Source organism: Diabrotica undecimpunctata, chromosome 6 (assembly GCF_040954645.1).
Source record: "Diabrotica undecimpunctata isolate CICGRU chromosome 6, icDiaUnde3, whole genome shotgun sequence".
Lineage (NCBI taxonomy): Eukaryota > Metazoa > Arthropoda > Insecta > Coleoptera > Chrysomelidae > Diabrotica > Diabrotica undecimpunctata.
Window position 1 is genome coordinate 94,150,111 of NC_092808.1, and position 18,297 is coordinate 94,168,407.

Here is an 18,297-nt window from a genome sequence, read left to right on the forward strand (position 1 = left end):
AATATATTATACATTTTAAAGTAGATGACTTTAAAATGATATTCCCAATATTGCTGAGTTGCGTTCCTGGAACGACTTTAATAATACACTAGGCGGAGAAGTAATCAACAACATCAGATACGCTGACGATACAGCCGTCATTGCAGAAAATTTACAATATCTCTAGACAGTAGTAAATCTAGTTAGCGAAGCAAGTTATCGCAGAGGCCTTAAAATTAACATTTCCAAGACAAAGTTGATAGCGGTTGGAAAGATTAATATAGATCAAGATTTGCTTTCGCTTAATAGAAAGTAGATAGAACGCGTAAACCGAAAAGCTCGAAACAGAAGTGGAAGATCAAGTAAATCGATCAAACAAGGCCGCAGGATGCCGGAATGAAAAGAATACAATACAAAAGAAAACAACAGAGATGAAAACTCTTAGAAAAATCGATGGTAAGACACTGACAGAGCTAGAAGTAGAGATATACGACGGAGATGCAAAGTAGAGAACGTCAAGGATTGGCCAAGAAAGAGAATAGTAGAATGGAACTATCATATAAGCCGATTCGCAGCAAATAGAGTAGTAAAGAAGGCGGGAGACGGTTCCCCCATAAAAAGACGATCAGTGAGAACACCACGAAAACGATATAATGACAACTTTCTGGAGGAACATTGGAAAACAGAGTCATGCATAAGTACACAAAAAGAAGAAAAAGTATATTTTTTGGTAATTGTTGAGTGTTGTGTTCATTGTATCATGGACCATGGTTGAGTCTGTACAGTTGAGTTTAGTGAGATCCAGCTTTAAGGAAAATTCATCACATCAGCACATTACCATTAATCCGTCAGCGATGTTTTTAATTTTCACCACATGTGCGATGTTTTCACTTAAATTTAATTAAAATATGCATATCTATTTTTGTATTTTACTTTTATCATCCTAATATCCATTTGTAACGGTCGAACATACAATACTATTGATTTTCTTTTCAGTACATTAGGTACCATTAACCCGTCTGTGGTGTTTTTTATTTTCACAGTTGCAATGTTTTCACTTAAATTTAAATAAAATGTGCATATCTATTTTTTTATTTTATTTTTATTCTATCCGTAATATCCATACAAACGGTAGAACATGCAATCAAAGAATATAGACGCTTATAGAAGACCAGTTCAAATGGGCGATTTGGTTACGGTTTAAGAGGGTGGCTGCATAAACTCACAGCGTGGTGCCGTGGCCGTCGGCTTAAAACTATCTTGAAAATTTCATAATGAAATATGTAGTTAGGGGGAAGTGGGAAAGGAGTACGAACGGGTAACTTTGCATCTACGCCTAAACAAATTTCGATGCCATTGATTTGCAAACTGTCTTTTTTTTTGTTTTTTCACAATAAAATCTTTATTTTCAATATATTAAATTGTTAAATTTTTAATTTTAAAACTTAAAAATGTATGATATTTACAATATTCAAAGTATTTATTTTTTTAATTGTATAACTTTGAATTAAAAATTGGTTTGTTCCAACACAACGAAAAACCGTCACATAACTTTTTATTATACTGTTTTTCTGCCCAGAAATTAACGAAACAATTTTAAAAAATTTCAATTTAAAAAAAAAGTATTCAATGAAACTTTTTACTAAATTATGAAATTTTCCATTTCGCCAAAACTTCCATTTCGTCCATAATTTTTCAATAACAACAAAAAGCATTCCTGATTTATTTTTGAAATAACAAAATAAACTTTAACAGTACATTTTAATGAATAGTACCTATATGTGAAAGTTTTTACGCTGTATGGGTACTATTTAATCTTGTTTTAAAATAACAACTAATAGTATCTAAAACATAATTTTCACAATGAATGAATATTGGTGAAATTATTACAATATAGTCTTAAACTGATTTATACTTAAGATTTGTACATATTTCAATTAAAAATTTGAATTATAATAATTTTTCTAAAAAGATTAATTTATTAAAAGTTAAAATAATATTATTTTCTTTAAACAATTTTATAAAACGCAAAAATTTAATCCTATTCTACGACCACGCGGCATCTACATATAAAAATATCTAAAGTTGCATTTATTGCCCCACTCTTTCATATTTTAGAAGCAAACCGCTCCTTAGTGGTACCACGTGCAACACGTGCGTTCCACTCGTCCCACTTTTCTTTATCTATTTCACATCTTTTGCTATGCTCAAAAATAACAGTGAAAAATTCTTCTATAAGCGTCTATCTTCTTTGATGCAATGCTATGATGCTGTCGGTTCGCTATTCCCAGTCCGAACTGTCTAGTGAATTTAGTAATTGTTTTTTTGCGAAGTTAGTTACTTTTTGACATATAATAAATAGTTATGATATTTTTTAAATAATTTTATGGGTTTAGTATACACTTCCCATCGAGTTAGAATCTAAACTCGATGACACTTCCACTATTTATAATTATTCTTCTTTTTTCAATGAAAGAAGTCTGTAATAAAAGTTTATTTAAGCTGTTAAGGTTAATGCTGTAAGCTAGGAACTTTTTTGTTGTAGGTTAGTAGGTTTCTAGCTATGAATCTGTCAAAATATGCCTGAGTTGAGCGAATAGCCCTTATTATATAAATTTTTTTCTAATCGATACTGCTAAACAATCGATTCATAAGAGTAAATATATGAGATAATGGTTGCCAGCACTGAAACACACAATACAAAATTATATTTTATGAAAACGTTGGTACGCCATATAGTGAGCCGCCATCTTTAATACTAATTGATTAATAGAATAGCCTCAGCGCTCAGCGGTTGAAACATAAATTAGTAATTATTAAATAAATATTGGATTATCGCTATAAAACATTATTATTTTCACAATTAGTGTTCTAAATTTGGTGTCTACAATTAAATATTTGATACCGCATTTTTAGTTCACCGGTTTTTTAAAAATGGAGGGGACAGAAGGAACTACTGGTAAGCGTTATATTTTATGAGTCTGTTTACAAAAATTGAACATATAACTAATGTCTTTATGTATTTATAATATTTCTATTACAGTAATAAGTATTGTTATTATATATTGGGTAACAAGTGATTACTCAATGGATTACAACAAGAACGCATATCTTGTTTGCATTTTGTAGCCATCATTTCCCTATAGCTCCATGTAGCAGCAGGGGAACCCACTAGATAGTTTTAACAGCAAGATGTGGACAGTTAGGTCATGTCTAAGTATCAGAGGATGAGTATTTGTCTATAACATTTAAGGTTAGATTATCATACATGGGTAATATCAAATTTTGTTAAAACTTTAAATTTCCAATAGGAAGTTAAATTTTTGTGAACTCACGCCTTCCCAGCTTATAATTTGTGAGATATTCAGTTTTAAAATTTCACAGTTAAATATCTTATGAACTATAGTTCTGAGATGGGACTACATTTATTGGACTTATGGCCAAATTAGAAGAGTTAGATCATAATTAAAATATGGTATTTAAAAGTCAATTTAGAATTACAATTTTTACCCAAATCTTTAATATTATTGTTACTCATAGTATGATTTCTTCTATCTCACAGCTAGGAATGACAGTATCTGCCCATTTCAGTAATGCAGATCTGATTTCATTTCTACCACAAGTAGTTCATCATAACTTTTGTCTATATCAGACTCATTTTCTCCATCAAAACTCAAGGCATCTATAATAATATGTTCTTCATTTAAAACATAATTGCCTGGTGTATTATTTGATTTTGAAATAAAATAAGGCTTATAGTATTGGTTGTAAAAGATTTAATAATATTGCTAGTCTAAGGTTGGAATTAAATCACTACATTAACTTTTCGATGTTATGTTTTTTAATAATTTAAAAGTAATGAGCAAAAAAGGTAGCTTACCTGTAAATGTAGTAGAATTCGCAGAATTTTTCAGTAGTTCAAGAATATTTCTCCCTCGAGAATTATGGTTAATTATTCTTATTATTAGTAACAAACAACTGTAAACACGCCATAAATGGCAAAAGTACTATTATTAGATCACTAACAGTATACCTGTTATCATAGAAATATGCAACACTATGTGTGCGGCAGTAATTACATGCGTAGAGGGATAAAACATTATCACTTTAGATAAAGTGATAAAGTTGAATATTAGTGTGTAAAAGTGTCAAAATTGGAAAAAATGGACATAGTGGTCTATCCCTCTGAGGTACAGAGTTGAACATAAGGGTCAGGTTGACTCTATCTACACAGACTTCTCTAAAGCCTTAGTCAGAATTAACCATGATCTGCTTATTGCTAAATTACAAGGCTATGGATTTGGAGGTAAAATACTTGAGTGGATAAGTAGTTATGTGTCTGGTAGGTAGTGTTGCCAGGTCCGATTTGGTTTAAATCAGTACATAAGGTAAAACAAATCAGGATTTAGGGTTGTAGATCGGGACAAATAAACAATAAGTTGTAAATTATATTTTCTTTCTATTTTACTGCCTTTAGCAGTGCCTTGTTTTTTATAACATAATTATAAAATTCACTGCAAGTCATGCTAAAATTAGTTTTAAATTCAATTTCTGCTTTGACATGTTCAAGTGTAAAATGATTTCCCCGTTCACACCAAATTAAATTAGCCTGGAAAATACTCTTTCTGCAGCAGCGTTTGATACTGGTATTGAAGCCATACACAAAAATATCTTGAAAATTGACAAACTCTTGGTTTTCTTGAAAAATGTTGTGTCATTTTGGTAGCGGTGTAAAGTTTTGGTTTTGCACTGCTGCCCTCACTAATTCTTTAATTTACACACTTCTTCGTAAAGTTGATCCATGTCGAAGAACATATAAATTTTTAGATTTTCAATTATGTTGATCATTGACGCATAAGTAAAGGAGTCATCCTGGAGAAAAAATGGCTTAAATAAGTCCAATTTGCTATCCTTGAAATTGTATCTTGTTTCTAAGTAATGTAGAACATTTTTGTACCACACACAACAGTCTTTTTTATTTTAGTAACTTTATCCACAGGCAACTTTTTAAATAAGTTACTCCATGTAATGCACAAATTCATCTTTACTTCTCTGCCTCAATTTGTTGCTTAGGTCAATCATTATTTTGTGACCTTCAAAACACAGCAATGTTTCGTTTTCAAGACATACTACTGAATCTTGTAAGACTTTCAGTGCATTTTGGTAAAATGCCAGACAAGGTTCTTCAAAACACAGTAATGTTTCGTTTTCAAGACATACTACTGAATCTTGTAAGACTTTCAGTGCATTTTGGTAAAATGCCAGACAAGGTTCTGTTTCGTCAGAGTTAAAGAATTGCCATAGCGCAGTGGGACATTCATCATTCACTAAAATAATCTTTCAATATATTGAAAGATTTGGTAGCACGTTTCACAGCAAGGAGAAGTGATAACCATCTCGTCTTAACATGCCGCAGGACAGGAACAAATTCAGCTTCGTGGATCACATAAAAATCTTTCAGAGCGTCAACTCATTTTGCATAATATGAAAAATGGTTATGGAGCTTCAAAATAAAATTCTCTAAATCAAAATTACTCATACCCAGCCCATGCTTTACACTATTGTGTAAGATGTGTGCAGGACACACCACTGATAAAATGTCATTATCATGGTGCAATAATTGAAAAGCTGAATTGTGGCAGCCAAAGTTTACATTTGCATTATCCACACAGTAACTGGTAAGGTGTTTGATATCAATATTGCGCTTTTTCAATTGTGTCACTAAGGTTAAACACAGACAGGGCGGCTTGCGCCGCGTCTGCACCTCGTCGGCTGCCGCGGGGCTTAAAACACGAGGCGGTTTAACAGTGGCAGTAGTTTTGCCATTGTATTCGTTTTTGTCAAATTTAGTCGAGTTTTGGATGAAGAATGGCATACCATTTTTCAAAGTAAAACACTTGCACGTCATGATTTTTACAAAGTGACGTCATTTGTATTTAAAATTTCCAGAACATCAACCTTAGAGTTCAAATTTTCCTAACACAGCTAATAATACGAAACCCATACGGAACTATTCGATCTTTCATAGGCGTCAACATGGTGTAATAATCAGAAAAATGTAATCATTATATTGAAAATTTTAGAATTATATTGATTAAATAACCAAAAACATTTGTTATTACTAATAATATAAATTTTATGAAATAACTCTTTAAGTCTAATATTCCACAAAATAATAATTTTAATTAAATATATTAGACAATTGTACGCAACTGATACGGAAATACTTCAAATTTCATTGACAGTTAACAGTGTGGCAAAAGTGTATAAAGTGTTGCCGCTTTTTTAGAGTAGGAATTTTGTTTGTGTTTTGATTTCTTACACAATTTGATCATAATATATATTAATAAATTGTATTTATAAATACATATTAAATTTAGATTAATAGCTTTAAAAACTAATTATTGTTGTGTATTGTGATGTGCTAAAACAAATAAATAGTCTGTAGAAAGCTGATAAGCTTTCGTATAAGATAGATTATTTTGAACAAGAAATAATGGCGGGACGTTTTTACTATTAAAGCCCTAAAAGAAGTAAGTTTAAAATTTAGAATATATCATTTTGTATTAAAATCTTTTCTTATGTATTTTAATGTGTTGCAGTAGTTTTAAAACTATGTTTATTTACTGTTAATATAATAGTTTGACATATAGTTGACATTTTAAAAATTCCTCACTTACTAACTATTCTGATGTTTTGGCAACGCTGTGGGGTTCTGACGACGTAAATCTTGAATGACGTGCAAGCTTTTTTATATGAAAAATGCTATATGATGATGTCTCTAGAATCATCTGGTGAAAGTGATGACGATTTGTTTTTCCTAATAAGTGCAAGTTTACTTAATATTAGATCAAAGAAGAAGAATAAACGCAGGTATTGGATACATCCTATAGTAAATCAATAAAAAAATAAAGGAATGTTTTACACGTTAGTTGACGAAATTAAAGATGGTCCAGAAAGCATCTTCCGAAATAAAACTGTGGGTAACCTCTTCCCAAGCATGTTTTTTCTTTATTTTATTCGGATATTCATTTGAGCGCATATCCCAAATTGGTGGCCGTGTGTGAATTTCATTAATTAATTTATTGATGTCTATATCTTCCATAATATATACAAAATTTGGCAAACACTCACAAAAGTAATCAAATAAAACCGTTGCAAAAAACAGTCACACGTCTGTGTTGAAGCACGAGATATCTATAACTGATGTGCCGCCAGAAGTCATAAAACCGCCGACGGCGCATGGTACTCAGCATAGGCCGCCCGGCGAGCTGAAAAACGACGGCTCGTCTGTGTTGCACAACATAAGTACCATAGACGAGAGACCGCTTTCAACGCCGACGCGGCGCACGTCGCCCTGTTTGTGTTTAACCTAAATTCGTATGGATGGCTGATGCAGTTTCATTTGGATCTTCATAAAAGTCAAGTACACACAGGAATGAGGAAAGCTGAGCAACTCTTTAGAATAGCTCAAGACAGAGACAGTTTCGCCATGTTAATCGCCAACGTCAAGGGGACTTGATAGGGCACGTTAAGAAGAAGACACGTTTTTAAATTTGTGGTTGGGCTATAGAATCTCACCATCAGCAGAAACATTTTTGTGGAACCATGATTGGAGGCATCAATAGCTACACTATAAAACATGTCATTTTGCAAGTGCCAATTTATCAGCTATTTTAGAATCACCTTACAAAGTATGGTCGAGTTTTGTATCGCAATCGAGTGAATTGAATGATAAACAATGCTTGACCGAGTGGTATATCTTAGTGACTTCAGCGGCTATCACTTTTTTTTCTTGAGTGCTCATTTGATCGGTTTTTAAAAACATTTTTAGCGATGTTGATACAGATAGTCGAGGCAGAGCTTAAGGCACTCAATTCTGTACAGGTCAATTCTAAGCTAGTACGGGATTGCGTGTGTGACCTAAATAAACTAGGAGACAGTAGCAAGGTTACGGTAGCCTAGGTACCGGGGCACGAGGGTCATAAGGGCAATGAAAAAGCAGATGAAATGGCCAAACAAGGCTCATCAATGCCATTCATTGGACCGGAACCTTTCTGCGAAGTTGCAAAATCAGTAACAAGAATGGCTACAAGGAAGTGGGTAGCTCACAAATCTATGGAATGGTGGAGGAATTCACCAGGACAAAGACAGGCAAAACAGTTCATTACAGAACATTTGCCAAAATTTACGGCAGACCTAATAAGCAAAGACAGGAAAACAGTCAAGGCCATAGTAGGTCTTCTAACAGGGCACTGTAAGCTGAATAGGCACTTGAAGCTGATGGGATTATCAGATGATGACCTGTGCAGATTCTGTCACCTCGAAGATGAAACAGCAGAGCACATTTTATATCAGTGTGACAGTCTGGCAAATGTGCGGTTCTTTGCATTAGGAGAAGAAAATCTCGAAGCTACTAGACTTTATAAAAAGGGTCAGGCTAGAGAATGTTATTTAGGACTAGAGGACCACAATAACTAACACTAGATGTTGATAAACTGGCACTTCTTTCTCTTTTTTGGTGTTCATTACATTTTTTGTGTTTTTCTATATCATTTTTGCCACCGTGAGATATGCTAAACTCTTTTTGGCACAATGTACAAAGTGCGCTAAACTTATTATTTGAAACGGGTTTGATGAACGAGTAATTTTTCGTCAAAACATCAAGGAAAGAACACATTCCTCTTTGCTTCTTTATTTTCGGAGTTGAAGTTGAAGCATTGGTTGTTACTTCGGTATTGGTTACCGGATCACTCATTATAAGGAAATCTGAAAATAAAGGAAATCTGGTACCAGCAACCAATATATAATATAATATCGTTAAACAAACTTTAAAATTGCATTATTTAATTCATGCACGCACCCATAGTTATGTCAATAAACCAACAAAAACCAACTCAATGATTTAACCGAAAATTCCTAAATGAAAATCGTTAAAAGCAGTTAGTCCATGTGGCGAGACCGCTCCCGTCTGAAAAAATTTCTGATTCAATTTCTTTGCGGATTACTATTGAATTGAAAAATGTCCACTTTAAGCAAATCTGAAGGGTGCCGTGCAAAATTTTTGGCAGAAATTGTTTAAATTATTACCATTTTTGTTCCAGAAAATATTTTTTTATGATTCTTGGGTCATTTTAAATAAAAAAATATCTTCTCATATTTCTCAAAAGTTGATTGTTTGCGATATATAACCGATTTAAAATTTGAAAAATCCGAAAGTACGCATTTTTGAGGCTTGAAAAATCGTATCTACATTATAATTTTTTGGTTTCTAAGTGCCTAAATTGAAGTTTAAATATTTAATTTCAAGGGTAATCATGTCTTGTTTCAATTTATACCGTTGTTTTTTAATTGTTAATTATGCGCGACCATTAATTATGCGTTATGCGGCTTAAAATTCGAGTGAACGCGCATAATGAATAATTAAAAAACAATGTTCTAAATTGAAATAAGCCCGTATTACTCTACGGAATGTTTAAAGAAATAATAAATTATATCTGAGTTTTCAAGCTTCGAAAATGCGTATTTTCGCATATTTCAGATTTTAAATTGCATATAACTCGAAAATTATTAACTTTTGAGAAAAATTCCAAGAAAATTTTTTTATTTAGACCTATCCAAAAAGTCTAAAAAATATATTTTTCGGAGAAAATAGAAGATTGTTGAAATAGAGCGCGCCGCATCAACAAAAAAATCGAATGGGCATGCATTAACAATTAAAAACAACGGTATAAATTAAAGTTAGACCCGATCTTTCTTTAGAATCTTAAAAATGAATATCTAAATTTCATTTTAAGCACTTCAAAACACTAATTTAAATATGAGTTTTTAAGCTTAAAAATGCGTATTTTCGCATTTTTCAGGACAATAACTCGAAAACTATCAACTTTTGAGAAAAATGACAACAATCCTTTCTTGTTTAGAATGTCCCAAAAACCTAAAAACATATTTTCCGGAGCAATAAATTTGATCTTTGGTATTTGTTTAAAGACATTGTTTAAACAATGTCTGTCCAAAAATTTTGCTCGGCACACTTTAGATTTGTTTAAAGAGGATATATTTGAATAGGAATCTGCAAAGAAAGCGAATCAGAAATTTTTTTAGACAGAATATAATGTAGTATAGTGTAATGTATACTATATTGTGTAAACTCCATTCGCTTAGCTCGGGCACATTTTGACAGATTCATTGTCGGAAACCTACAACACAACAATTCCTACTTCTCAGTATTAATAGCTCAAGTATGCTACTATTGCAGACTTCTTTCTTAAAAAAAAAAAGAAGAAATATTCTAAATAGTGGAAGTGTATACTAAACCCATCAAATTTTGGGTAGTATATATTTAAAAAATATATTTTAGTTGTTATATTTAACATAACTATTTATTATATGGTGCAGATAAATAAATATTGATTGTCGGTAATTCGCAAAGTTCTATTTTATTTACTATTTAGTTTATTTACTATTAATATTGGCTATGAGTACGTGTGCTTGGTTGTATAGTAATTTCCAGCCACTTTTAGTCTGTCAAAAAGTAACTAACTTCGCAAAAAAAAATTACTAAATTCACTAGACAGTTCGGACTGGGAATAGCGAACCGAGTTTATAATGTAGTACATAATGTTTAATTAAATAATTGTCTGCTTACTATTGCTTACCTGCAAAGAATCTCCTAAATACGATTTAAATATTTGCCTACATTTATAATACACAAATACACAAACGAAACTCACAACGTGAACAGAGGATTGATGAATGACGAATTTCAAATTTCAACAAAGAAGCACATCGCGAAATTCCCGGAGTTCGCGGTGCGATCACATACTTGTAAAATATTTATCAAGTGCTTTAGTTAAACCTGACACTGTTTCTGGTACGTTTTATTATATAAGTACTGTGGTTTAGTAGGTGTCAATATGTAAAATATGAAAATTGTTTATCTCAGTGAGTATCTGTGATCCCAGGAGTTCCTCAGGGGTCTCATATTGGGTCTGTCTTATTTAATATATTTGTTGATGATGTATCATCAGTCATTAAAGGTAGTAACTTTCTAATGTTTGCTGATAACCTTAAAATATTTCTAATAGTTAATAACCTAGTTGATGCCCCTTTGTTAAATGATCTTAAAAGTTTGCTAGTTGGTATGATGTAAATATGCTATACTTAAATATAAACAAATGTTTTAAAATTACTTTTGGTAGATCAAGGGAGTTGGTAAATTATTGTTATTCTATAAATAATTTATCTTTAGAGGCACATAATAATATTACAGATTTGAGTATAAAGTTTGATTCTAAATTAACTTTTAAATATCATATTAATAAAACTTCAACTAACTATAGTTTTCAGTGCAAACTTTAAAAATGTTATACTTTAGTTTAGTTCGATCGGTTTTGGGGTATGGTTCTCTCATTTGGTCTCCTTTATATACTTCAATATCTCGTCACTACATCATAGAAGGTTTGAAGCAGATTTATGTTTCCTTCATAAGATTATGAATGGATATGTTGAAGATCCAGAGTTACTAAGTTTAATAAGTTTTAACCCTTTCGCTATGGGCCAAGTATGATCATATTTCTGAATATATATCTGAATTCATGTGAAAGATGAACTACTCAAATATCGACAGTGATTTTTTATGACTATTTAACCCATCATTGGAGTTTCGTGAAGTACTAGTCGAGACCACAAAAACCAGATTTATTTATTACAAACTTTTCTTGTAACAAAAACAAAATCAAATGGCTAAGTGCCTTAATGGAAAATAAAAATTAACAAAATATCTATCTAAAAATAGGTAATAAAATTACTGATATAATTCGGTATAATATTCAAACAAATTTAATGACTACTTTATAAATACACTGGAAAATATAATTAGCAGAATAATTTTAATTTTCACTTTATTCCTATCTTATACAGGGTCTACCGCCCAAATAATCTGATTTCAATTCTATAAAGTACGTTCGATTGGTGAAGTGCTTTTTATATGTAAAAACATTGGCAAACTTTGATATGGACTACTTTTTGTTGTGCAAGATTTAAAAAAATGTCAATTAAAAAAAATAAATTTCAAAATCTATTAAATCGATTTAATGACATTTGGTGCTCTGTTTTATTATATTATAAAGATTTTCTAGGCTAATTATGAAGGTTCTAAGTGCAATCTAAGTTGTTGAAAAATAATGAATAAGGAAAGGCTTGCTTCCCCCTTTTTTGAATTTATTGCTATTTTGCAAATCGTCTTAAAGTTATAAGCAACTAAGTAGAAAAAAACGACGTTTTTAGTAATTTTTAAATATTTTAGTTATTCCCTACCTGTTTGAGACGAAGGATAAGTCAATTATTATCTTACAACTTTTCCTGAAAAAATCCTAATGCTACCTCTTTCCACATGTAGTCCTTGTTTCACAGAATGGGCGTCGTCGCTGAAGATGACTTTTTAATGAATACTAGAGTCAGTTTCCAACTGCTCCAGGTCCATTCAGCGAACACACGTCATTGTATATGGTTGTTCACCTTCAGGTTCTGGTTCTGGGTCAGTTGAATTTTGTACGGATGAGGTTGACTGCCTCGGACTCTCCTTCTCCTCAGATCTTGCGTTTCGTTAACTTAAAGGATGTTTGTTGATTGTTTACTGATGACTTGTGCAGTAAACATCCATTTTGATAAAACAATTTTATTATTTGCATGTATTGTTGTACGAAATATGCATACATGGAGATTTGGCAAAGTGAATTGAATAAATGACAGCTTTTTTGACAAATGTAGCTTCAACAATATGACCGCTATTAACTTTAAAAGTCCGGAAGTCTCTATGGGATGGAATATCCAAGATAAATATAAAATATTACGTAGATTTAAAATAATAAGCAACAAGGAGTATTTTCCTTAGCCTAATAAAACTACCAATATCACATGTGGATAAATTTTTGTTGAATAAATTTAGCCACAATAATAGTAAAAAAACTTTTAATCGCCCATAATGTCATTATTTTATAATTTATTAAAAAAAGTCGGCAATATTAATAAATCGATATTTCAAAATAATTTACTATTAAGACTTATTTGCTATCATATTAACAATAATAATTTATTTAATTGTAGGTAGGAAAACTCGCTCTAGTGCGGCAAAATCAACGCCTGTTGTTACCAAAAAGGAAAAACCGGGCCCACTATCAAGAAAAACGCGTAAGAAGGTTGTGCTTATGGAAGTAGAAGTTTCTGATGAAGAAGTAGATGAAACTGTTCAAGAGCCCGTATCAGAAGAAATGGAAACTACTGAAGAAACCAAGCAGAGCGAAAAGCAGACTGACACTGAAAAAGTTAATGGCAAAGAAAACAAACCCACGCCAATAGAAGATCAAGTGGTAAGATATATTTAATTTGGAATATTGTTTAGGAATAACAAAAAACCTTCTTCTTATATTAGGCTTTAGACCTGTTCTTGTCCGATATTAAGGATATAGTCGCTTTTGTGACGTCGACAAGTTATATTAAGGTATACCGCAAGGTTACTACATCGTCTCAATTTTTCGCGTCACGCTAAATAGGATTTTGCGCTCGTGCAAATCATCATACCGAGCGATAAGAAGTATTCACTTCAAAAGTATTCAAAATGACCTCCCCTTCTTGTATACAGGCTCTACATCTTTTCAACAATGAATGCCGAATAATTTGAAAAATCAAATGTCAAACGGCAATATCAGCTTCTCAAATACGTTTCCTTAATTGTTCTGCCAGTTATGTCCACGGAATAAATATAATCTTTTATAAATTCCCAAAAACAAAAATCCATTGGATTAAGATTATGACCTCGCGGTACCCATTTAATTGGTGCATCGGGCCCTTTAATATCCAATGTGCTGGGTATTGTTGAAATAAAAATGTACTAACCTTGTCGCTATAGGTGGCGCACCATCCTGCAAAAACCGCATACTTTGCCTGTTTGATGTTTTATCTTTTATGCTTTTATGAGTATTCGGGTGGGTCTTTTGCAACGTTGGAGAGGTCATTAACTAAAGTTTCATATGCTGCGAGACTCCGTTTTTGAAAAGTACTCGGCAATACTTTTTCCTTTTTTAGTGTGTGATTCTGATCTTTCGGTTGTTTATACCAGTTAAGCCTGTTTGGTGACTCTGTGAGAGAGTTTATACCCTTTTCTCCTTCTCTTCACTGCTACTACTATCTGTTCCTTCAAATTCTTTCGATAATTTAGTTTAGATTCAAGAGTCACGCGATTAGCTAGTGAAATATTTGGTCAGCCCAGCAAGAGGCATTAAGTCTGCTTACAACGGAGTATCGCCAAGTACTCCATGGGAACTGTTCGTGGCCACGTATCGTATCGTCATTCAGTTCTTAGCTCGCTTTCTCAGACCTTGACTTTACATTATGCATCACTGGCAGAATTGCCATTTTAGTACAATTTTTCAATTCCTCAATACTTTCAAGTAAATAATGTACTTTCTTTACGTAACGAATCTATATGTATTTATCATGTTAAATTTTTTTTCCATAGGATAGCATGTTTATACACTTACGGTCATAAAATCCGGGTCACCTTGAAAATTTCAAGTTTCTTGAATATTTTTGCATTTGGTGCAGTAATAATAATTTTTTTAGGCTAATGTATTTTTTATTTGTCATCAATTTTTGTTTTGAAAGAAAAAAAAACGCTTTTTTTATTGTTTTTATTGAAAAAGCAGAAAACAAATCAAATTGTTAAAACAGACATACGAAAACAAAAATAAAAAATACAGAACGTGGTAAAACATCAGTGAAATTTTAATGACTAATATCGTGTATTGCCTCCCCTTGCTCTAATAACCTCTTGCAGACGACGGAGCATACTCTCAATTTTTCTCCTGATTACATGTTGTGGTATGTTATTCCACTCTCTCACTAACATATCCTTAAGCTCCTGTGCGTTGTTAGGAGGAGGTATATGGGTTTGAATATGTTTTTTCAAATCGTCCCAGAGATGTTCGATGGGATTCAGGTCCGGAGATCTAGCTGGCCATTGTAACCTCGTAATTCCAACATCGTACAAGTATTGCATACTAATCCTGGCAACGTGCGGTCGCGCGTTGTCCTGCATAAAAACGGCGTCTTCTCCAAGCCCTGCCATGGCGGGCATAACATGTTCTTCCAGAATCTCCGTAACGTACCTTCGTGCAGTTAAGGACCTATTTTCGATTAAGGGTAATTCTGTACGGAAGTCGGAAGATACACCTTCCCAAGCCATGACCGAACCTCCACCAAATGGCATTTTTGAAGCAATGCAAGCTTGTCAAAACCGTTCACTGGTTCTCCTCCAAACTCTTACACGTCCATCGGATCCAGTTAGGCAGAAACGAGATTCATCTGAGAATAACACTTTGCTCCAATCATTAATTTCCCAATGCGGGTATTGTCGAGCAAAAGCTAGTCGTGCAACTCGATGCTCCCGACGTAGTGGCGGTCCTATAGCCATTACCCGAGGAGATAGTCCAGAAGAAAGTCTTCTATTGACTGTTGCAACGCTAACATTTCAATTTCGTACTTCCTGTAGACGATTTCGATGCATAACCGCAGTTGAGGTCCGGTTTCGTAAAGTCTTAAACACAAGGAAACGGTCATCTCGTGCCGTGGTCGTTCTTCGTCCAGAGCCAGGTTGTCTGATTAGCAAACCCGTCTCCTGAAAGCGTTGAAGCACTCGTTGAACCGTAGAAAGGCTTACGCCAACAGTTCTTGTGACTTGCCGTTGAGTGTGACCGTCTTCCACAATCACAACAATGCGTGCCGTTTCAACAACAGTCAAAGGCATTAAACACTAATAGTGGCAGTAATAAACGTTTGTTTGTTGCATTTGAAAAGAAAGACAAAGCACAAATGAGACATTTAAAACAAGCGGCCGTTACAGGTACCGTTCATTTTGGGAAGTATATAGTTTTCCGCGAAATCGGCATTATTGGAATTCTTTGTTACAAAGTAAAGCGCTAAGCCTACAACAATTTATTCTCAGAAACATGGAGTAGTTTGTATTTGTGTTATTATTATTTACGATAAAGCTCGTCAAAAATGAACTAACGGTGATTTTCAAGGTGACCCTGATTTTATGATCGCGAATGTAGTTGATAATTAAATTCTATTAACAATTAACCTCACTAACAGATTTAACAATTAACCTCACTAACAGATATCCAGTAATACATCCTGCCACATCCCGTGGCACTCCCGGTCTCCCATTATTTTATTTTATTTTTTATTTAATTTTATTTTATTTTCATGACGATACGAAATATGCACTCTTAAACCTTTGATTTTTGTCGATAGGACACTATGTCAAAATATATCGAATTTTTACCGACATGTTGATACAAATTTTATTTAAAAAATTGATTTATTTTGATTGATTAGCACTCATTATCAAAAGGGATGCTGCAACGTTCATACTGTCTAACGCTTACTGATAATGTTTTTCAAATATCTACTCAATATCCCTCGACTGTCCGCAGGTTGTCAGTTGGTCCATAGGGATATTGTAATTACCCGTGTGTCTGTCGGAGAGACTTATTTTGTAGCACTGAGATCTCCATCCGCAATACCGAAGATATTCGATGAAAATCCTCAGTGAGTGATACAAAACTCCATGCCATGATTTTTTTTAAATGTATTTTTTTCGCCTGTTATATAAATTTGTTTTGTTTACAAAAGTGGTGGTTTGAAAATTTGTGTAATTCAAAATATACGCCGTACCTATAACTGGTTCCCGGCCCATTAAAACCTGACGTGGAATTCATATTTATTGTTTACTAATTTTTAACCACTTTTTATAATTTGTTAATATTTCTTTGTTTTTGTGGGTAACTTTTTTGTTAATTTCATATACTAGTCCTTCGAATTAAAAGTAATTGTATATTATACCGATAAATATTAATAGGCTTTTTTGAAAACTATTTCTGAATTTACTCTATGGGCAGTACACCAAATTACACAAAATTGGCCGCCAAATATGGGATTTTAATAAATATCTATTTCGTTCACTGAGTGTTGTATTTTATGTAAGTTTATAATTTTTAATTAAAATATCAATTTCCATATAATCCTACCAAGTTTATTGGTAAGATTAAAACACGTTTACAATAAAATAAATAGGATATTTAGTTTTCAAAATTATAGATAGTACTAAGTTGCCATGTAAGCTTATTTGTTTATGAAAAACGTTATTGTTAATTTTTTAAGCCGCTATTCTGTTCGTTTTGCCGAATATAGGTCTCTTAAAGTTCTCTGAATTAATCTCTATTTCATCTTCCTCGTTCTTTTTAATTCAAAGTCGCCAATTGCCTATTTCATTATTGCATCTACCATTCTAAAGGCGTTCGTTGTGTCCAGTCCATTTCCAGTTTAATTTGGCATATTTGTCTAATATGCCTGTTTGGCAATGTCTTTTACTTTTGCTGATTTCTGAATTACTTCACTAGTTTTGTGATCTTTGAGTGAGATATTAGTATAGTTAGAGAGTGTTATCTTCTCCAAGTTTGCTGTGATAAATATCCAGTTCTGAGTTCCATATGTGAGAAAAGAAAGGATACAAAATCTAACTATTTTGATTTTAAGTCATACACTTATATTTTAATCTGTTAGAATGTATGGAAGTCTTCTGAAGGTGCCCTATTCCATTCTTAATCCCCTGCTTATTTTGATAGGTTGGTTTTTTAGGATTATCTGGACAATTTGGCATGGAAACGTGGACTTTGAAAAAAACATCTATCAACAAACTTGAAGCATTTGAAATGTGGTCATTAAGAAGAATGATGCGCATACCTTGGGTGGATAGAGTTCGAAACGATGACGTCCTTAAGAGAGCCGGCGTGGAAAGAGAACTCTTTAAATTAATTAAAAAACGCAAGATTGGTTACCTTGGGCACATATTGAGAGGAGCAAAATATGAAATACCTCAGTTAATCCTACAAGGGAAGATCGAAGGTAGGAGAGGAGCCGGCCGCAAACAATTATCCTGGTTAAGAAATATTAAAGAATGGACAGGAATACACAATACAGGCGAGCTGTGTCACGCCGCCAAGAACAGAATTCTAGTAATGAGATAGTCGCCTACGCACTTTGGTGTATGGCATGTTAAGAAGAAGAAGGACAATTTGATCTAGTGTATATATTTTTCTATGTGCTGCTCCTAATTTGGTCCTTGAATGGTTATTATCGGTTTTTCATCTCTATTCAACATCAACTTGGCTTTTCTTAGGTTTTTCAGTGCTTTTTTTAGAGATTCTGAGATTCTGTTTCTTTCCAGGTACAGATTATTAGTACTGTATCATCTGC

At 32.9% G+C, this 18,297-nt stretch overlaps 1 protein-coding gene across 2 annotated transcripts in view; it reads left to right on the top strand.

Moving 5' to 3' along the window:
* The first annotated feature begins 2,701 nt into the window (after positions 1–2,701).
* LOC140443571 (pre-mRNA-processing factor 39-like) overlaps positions 2,702–18,297 on the top strand; it is a 58,817-nt gene continuing 43,221 nt past the window's right edge. The window contains exons 1-2 of one of the 2 annotated variants that reach the window (XM_072534904.1): positions 2,702–2,938; positions 13,087–13,349. In XM_072534904.1, coding sequence (XP_072391005.1) covers positions 2,914–2,938; positions 13,087–13,349 — 288 coding nt within the window. In that variant the 5' untranslated portion in view covers positions 2,702–2,913. Of the gene's footprint in view, positions 2,939–13,086; positions 13,350–16,875; positions 17,022–18,297 lie in introns of those variants that run through there. The other variant, XM_072534905.1, reaches the window with a different exon arrangement.